This window comes from Nelumbo nucifera, chromosome 6 (genome assembly GCF_055504915.1).
Source record: "Nelumbo nucifera cultivar China Antique chromosome 6, China Antique-T2T, whole genome shotgun sequence".
NCBI lineage: Eukaryota > Viridiplantae > Streptophyta > Magnoliopsida > Proteales > Nelumbonaceae > Nelumbo > Nelumbo nucifera.
Window position 1 is genome coordinate 7796425 of NC_142654.1, and position 5731 is coordinate 7802155.

The 5731-nt window shown below is 37.0% G+C and overlaps 1 protein-coding gene across 2 annotated transcripts; it reads right to left on the reverse strand.

Moving 5' to 3' along the window:
- Positions 1-361: 361 nt before the first annotated feature.
- LOC104604549 (transcription factor FER-LIKE IRON DEFICIENCY-INDUCED TRANSCRIPTION FACTOR-like) lies at positions 362-1894 on the reverse strand. Of its 2 annotated transcripts, none has more exons than XM_010268933.2 (4): positions 1397-1894; positions 1028-1237; positions 740-916; positions 362-627 (listed from the first exon to the last, which is right to left on the reverse strand). In XM_010268933.2, exons 1-4 carry the CDS (start codon positions 1865-1867, stop codon positions 517-519), a joined length of 969 nt encoding a protein of 322 aa, XP_010267235.2. In that variant the 5' UTR covers positions 1868-1894; the 3' UTR covers positions 362-516. The 2 variants fall into 2 exon arrangements, with proteins under 2 accessions (XP_010267235.2, XP_019054505.2); XM_019198960.2 differs by having other exon boundaries at positions 362-630.
- Between the last annotated feature and the right edge of the window lie 3837 nt (positions 1895-5731).

Sequence of the window (5731 nt, forward strand, 5' to 3'; positions counted from 1 at the left end):
CTTTGGTGGGATTGGATCTCCCTTCCCTTGTTAAACTAAGCCTTGTAGGTCTTGGACTCAGTTAGGTTGCATTTTAATACATTTTGGTTGACCTAGAGTGAAGCCTATATACATAGAGCGTAACTTAATTGGAAACCTAATGGCTAATATAACCATCCAATTATATTGAATGCTCCAAAGTCCAAACGAGTTTAATTAGATTCTTTCCATTTTAAATATATAACATTAAAAAGTATTTATTATCATCCTAATTATCAACAGTACTAGATTATGTTTTATTAATTCCAGAGGCCAATCCATCCTTTTCAATTTTCAGTGCTTAAACTAAAAATTAATTTCTGGATCTTGATGCATGATTGCAATTAGTAAACCCATTTATATATAATCTTGCTATATGTAGACAACATACAAACTTGTGTACAGTAGGGTAGAAATATAATTGATCCATAGAACAATAATTTGATTAATGAAGTAATTAAATGGTGCATCCAGACGGAAGAATGATCCAGTAAGTGATCAAGGAGACAAGACGTAGTTGTTGTATTCAAATCCCTGATTGAGAAAAGCTCCAGCCACCCAGAGCTTCAGTGTCGACAAGTTCATCATCTCCTCCCCACTTTCTCTAACCTGCTGTTTAATTTCATTAACACAGTTAGATAAGACATATGCATCAATAATCAAAATACATGATAAACTAAACAGGAACAAGATTATATTAAATTCTTCGAGATCATATTACGTTGATAGTAAATGTGAGGACGAATCTCTGATCAGAAACCGTGGCACAGTTGGAGCTCTGAAGGTGGAATCCCGTTAGGGACTCAAGTGCTTTGTAAAGAGCCACAGTCACCCCTTCTCCCTTGTTGCATTCTACCCTCACGTAAAACCCTCTTTCCTCTACTTGAAATATATCCATCTGTAAAAGAAACCATTTCATTATCTGCAGCTAGCCTGTTGTATTATATAATTAATTAAATACAGATAAGAATTATTAATATATTATATTCTAATTAATTGTGAACAAAACCTTGAGTATCTGCCTACAAACTGGATGATGCTTCTTCTGTGCAAACGCTTGCTTTGTCTTCTTTGGGCTGTCGACGACCAAACTCTGATATCTTTCTTCTCCTTTGAAGGATGACTCAAGCTCTGCTATTTCTGCTCGTAGCTTATTAGCTTGCGTTTGCAGCTCTTGCACATACAACACTGCATCTCCTACAATGGATGCCTTGTCCATCTGCATTAGTTGAAAACTGGTCAAGAACCATTGTTGGTTTGTTACTACTCATGACTCAGCTCATGAGTACTCAGGTTATATATATGTTAGATTTTGCGAGGAAAACAGAAAATGTATATGTGAGATGTGTTAGACAGAGAGCCAGACCGACGGACCGACCTTAGTGATGTTAGGAACCAAGGAGCGCAATGCGTAGAGCTTCTCCTTCATTCGACTTCTCCTCCTCCGCTCAGAAATCAACGATCTCGAACGGTCGCCTACGCCTTTAGTCTTCTTCGGTTTAGTTGTTGTGGTTGCTGCAGTGGAATCATCATCACCATCACCATCACTTCTCTCCACATCTCCACTGAAAGGTGGTAATGGCAAGAAAATGGAGTTTGGATCTGAATTACTTATGGAGTTGAAAGCAAACATGTCTCCCAAGGTGGTGTGGTCGAATTGCCGGCTGTCTACGAACCCATCATCGAATAGGAGCTCTGCATCATAATTAGAGTTGAAACCAGTGATGGGATCTGCATTTTCTCCTTTGATGAGACTGATAAACTGCTCAAAGTTTCCATCGTCAATGAAATCATGGAAGCCAGAGTCACCAAATTGGGCTTGAGGAATTTGAAATGCTTGACTCTCCATTTCTGGGCTTTTAACTTTTTTATTCTTCCTTTCCTGTTATATATGGATGTCAGGAGATTTAATTTACATGTTATTATTAGGAGGGTATACATTCATGTCTCTCTGTGTGAACGGAATCAAATGGGCTTTCTGTGGCTGTGACAGTTAATATATATTAAATAGTAAAGGGTTTGCAACCTCATTCAACTCCATTGAAATAAAATACAAATCGAAACTATTTAATGTTATCATGTCCATTATCTACCTGAGTATTATGTCATTTGAACTGTAGGATGGAAACCCAATGGTCCCAAATTAACGTTCATGAACTTAGCCACTTGGCTTCAAAAAATAAATAAATAAATAAATAAAAGGTCCCAAACGTTAGATTGAGCTTCTTAATTTAGTATATATTCTTATAGATTAAGTAGAAAACTTCATCAGTTATGTAGACAATTCTAATGTCCTTGTGTCATTTCATTTACTCTACTTCTGAAAAAATATTTCAGTAAGTGCTGATTCTCCCAAACCTTAGAAGGAAGGAATAGTTTATATAAACCAAATCAAAGAATCAGGTTGAGTTCAATGAACCATGCATTAATATTAAAATGAGGATGGGTCTGTTGATCATGTTTTTTTATAGAGCACCAACAAACCCAGGAATCTTCCAGCGCCCATATGGTTCGGGGTAGTCTTAACTAATACAGGATAATTACTGGAATTTTCTTTTCCTCTATCCTGGAAAAGAAAAGAAAAGATTATACATGATTAATGGCGGTCATACTGATAATTGTCATCGAGAAGCTTGTTTGAGCCATAATTAGGGGGTGCATGCAACTAAGGCGGGTTGGGTTGGGTTAAAGGTCTCAGGCCAGGTTTAGTCAAGCTCGAGTGGATTGATTGGGTTTAAAAGAATTTATGTTTGTAGTTTCACTTTGGGATAATAGCTTATATGGGCAACTTTTGGGCCTACTATCAGTAAAAGTAATATTTAAAAAAAAAAATTAAAAATAGGGTAACTTGAAAAATAATATCAATAAAAGGCAGAATCACTGCTCATCTTCTTTCTCTTGCAGTCTATTCACCAGCACCGCCGATCGCCACTGTCGCCTGCCACCACCTCCGGCAATGCCTCTGCCTGTCTCCGCCCACCTCCACCTCCGCTTTTGGCAACGTTGCTGGAGGTGGGCGGAGGCAGAGGCAGCGGCGGCAGCGCTGGTGGTTATTTCTTTGCCCAACCCCACCACCTCCACCCACCAGCGCCGCCGCTACCTCTGTCTCCACCCAGGAGCGCCGCCTCCTCCACCCACCAGCAACGTTGCCGGAGGTGGGTGGAAGTGGTGGCATTGGACAAAGAAATAACCACCAGTGCCACTGTTGCCGTCTCTGCCTCCGCCCACCTCCGGCAACGTTGTCAGAGGCGGAAGTGGAGGTGGGCGGAGACAGGCGGCGGCACCGGTGAATAGACTACAAGAGGAAGAAGATGAACAATGATTGTGCCCTTTATTGATATTATTTTTTAAATGTTACTCTATTTTTGAAAATTTTTTTAAAATATTACTTTTACTGATATTAGGACCCAAAAATTGCCCTTATATGCTATTATCCCATATTTTGCATAATCATCATCTATTCGGCTTCATAGTCTAATTTAAAAGTAGGCTTCATTTCATAATCCAATCTTTGTGTATACTGTGTAGTTAGAAAAAAAAAAGATAATTTCATATAAATAAAATGCACATATGCACAAGCGGGCTCAGGTTGGGTCAGGCCTGGGTTCAGTTGGGAGGCTGTTTAGCTCAGGCCAGCCTTTATTGAAAACTTAAGCCCAACATATACAGCAGTTTGGGTTGGATCAGATTGATCAGCCCAAATTTCAACCTTATTTGGAATGGTTGTCCTTTGTTAAGTAGTATCTCTGATTTTTTTTTTTTTTTCTTTTTGATGGATATCTCTGAGAGTAATTTGGTAAACAAACAAAGACAATTGGGATTGTCCCTCTAATTTATACATCCTTGGGATCAGATCCCACCGTCCTGTGACATAGGCTCATACTGCGAGGTTGAATGGTTGTGGGTTTCATATATTTTAAGACTTGTGTAGACACTGTGGAGTCTTAACATTGGTTTCAGAGCCCGCTGCACAGCTAATCCCATCATGTATTTTGAAAACTACATGATGGAACAGGAACATAATAAATACTTCTTGACAAAGCTTTTAAAAATAAGTTGAAACTTTTGGCTTATTTAAAAGGAACTTATTTTCTTGAATAAACACCTATTCGACTTTTTTTCAAACACAAATAAGTGTTTGTTCCAGAATAAAATAAGTGATTCTAAATAATCACTTCCAAACAGGTAATATTTTTTGAGATGAGAAATTTGAGCTTAAGCAGTCACGGTTATAAAGGTAATATTTTTTGAATGTGTACAATGAAGATTTGAATCCCATAATATATACAATAAGTAATATTTACAAAATTTAAATTTAATTTATAAGTTCTTAACCATGCAATAACCGAGTGGTGGCTCAGTTGGCACGTACCTCGGTAAGCCCCATACGAGATGTGGTTTCGAGCCCTACTATTAATGGTTGCAAATCCACCTTTGAGAAGAGTTTAATATTACTAAATAAAAAGTGTGGTACTATGCCATGGAAATTGAATTACGGCCCCCATGGGGGCAAAGGCAAATAATCAATGTCAAAAAAAAAACATATTAAGTTATTCAATTTAATCAATAAAGATAATATAAGTTTTAAAATGTATAATATATTTATTAAAAATTAAGTTTTCAAATAATATGCTTTTTCTTTGTGAAGGAGGAGAGTAAAGAAAGTACAGGTTTTGTGGGTAAACCCTGGAATCGACTTTGAAACCATCAAGGCCAGAACTAACCTTCACAAAGTAGGTTCCGGTTCCAAAAACCTAGAACTGATCCCTATGCCATGGAACCAAATTGAACTGGTCCATGCTCACCCCTTTTAGCTATATGGACTTGGGCCAAGTGTATTGAATTAGGGTTGCAAATAGACCGGATTGGATTCAAATAAGGGTATATTCGAATCCGATTTGACACTATTCATGTCGGATCTTATTTGATCAGATCCAAAGATCCGATCAAATCTAATAGGACTTTATCTGAATTTGAATCCTATTGGATCTTCCGATCTGATTTGATCTAACTTGTTTTCTTTAAAAATTAATAAATTATTAAAAGAAAAATAAAATACTCTAAATTAAATAAAGAAAAAAACAAAAATACAAGTATTTTTTAATTATTTTCCTCATATATATACATGTTTTTATAAAAAATAAATAATATAACAAATTTATAAAAATACAATATAAATAATATATTTATAAATAAATAAATAACATATATATATGTATTATATATATTTATAAATAAATATATAATACATCGGATCAGATATTCTCGAATTGGATAGGGGTGATTTGAATCCGATCCGAAGATCTGACCAGGGGTAATCCGAATGTGACCAAATTTGATCGGATTGGATTTCGGACCAAATTGGATCACGATGCGGTCCATTTGTACCCCTATATTGAATACGGACCTGATGTTGGTCATTTTATCCCAATACAGACAGACCTAATGCAGATTTCTGAATTCCACTGTATATCTATAAACATTCAATGTCAAAATCCCCACTCTATACACTAATGTCTGTCCGTGAATTAGCATAGTTCCAATCTGGCACTACCCCCCACTCGCCTGTCCGTGAATTGGCATAGTTCCGATCTGGCACCTATTTCAACTGTAATTTGGGCCTAAAATATCTGACCCTGGGTTGAACCGTCTTTCTCCCTCGGTCGGTCGGTCAGATTCAGATACTTCCAGCTTCCAGGTTCGGATCATTTTC

Excerpts from the sequence above, each read along its gene's own strand:
- LOC104604549 (XM_019198960.2), bottom strand. The coding sequence starts at position 1,867 with ATGGAGAGTCAAGCATTTCAAATTCCTCAAGCCCAATTTGGTGACTCT. Across the intron at positions 1,238-1,396 it reads TGGTTCCTAACATCACTAAG|ATGGACAAGGCATCCATTGT; the intron begins GTCGGTCCGTCG and ends CAACTAATGCAG. Across the intron at positions 917-1,027 it reads TTTGTAGGCAGATACTCAAG|ATGGATATATTTCAAGTAGA; the intron begins GTTTTGTTCACA and ends TTTCTTTTACAG.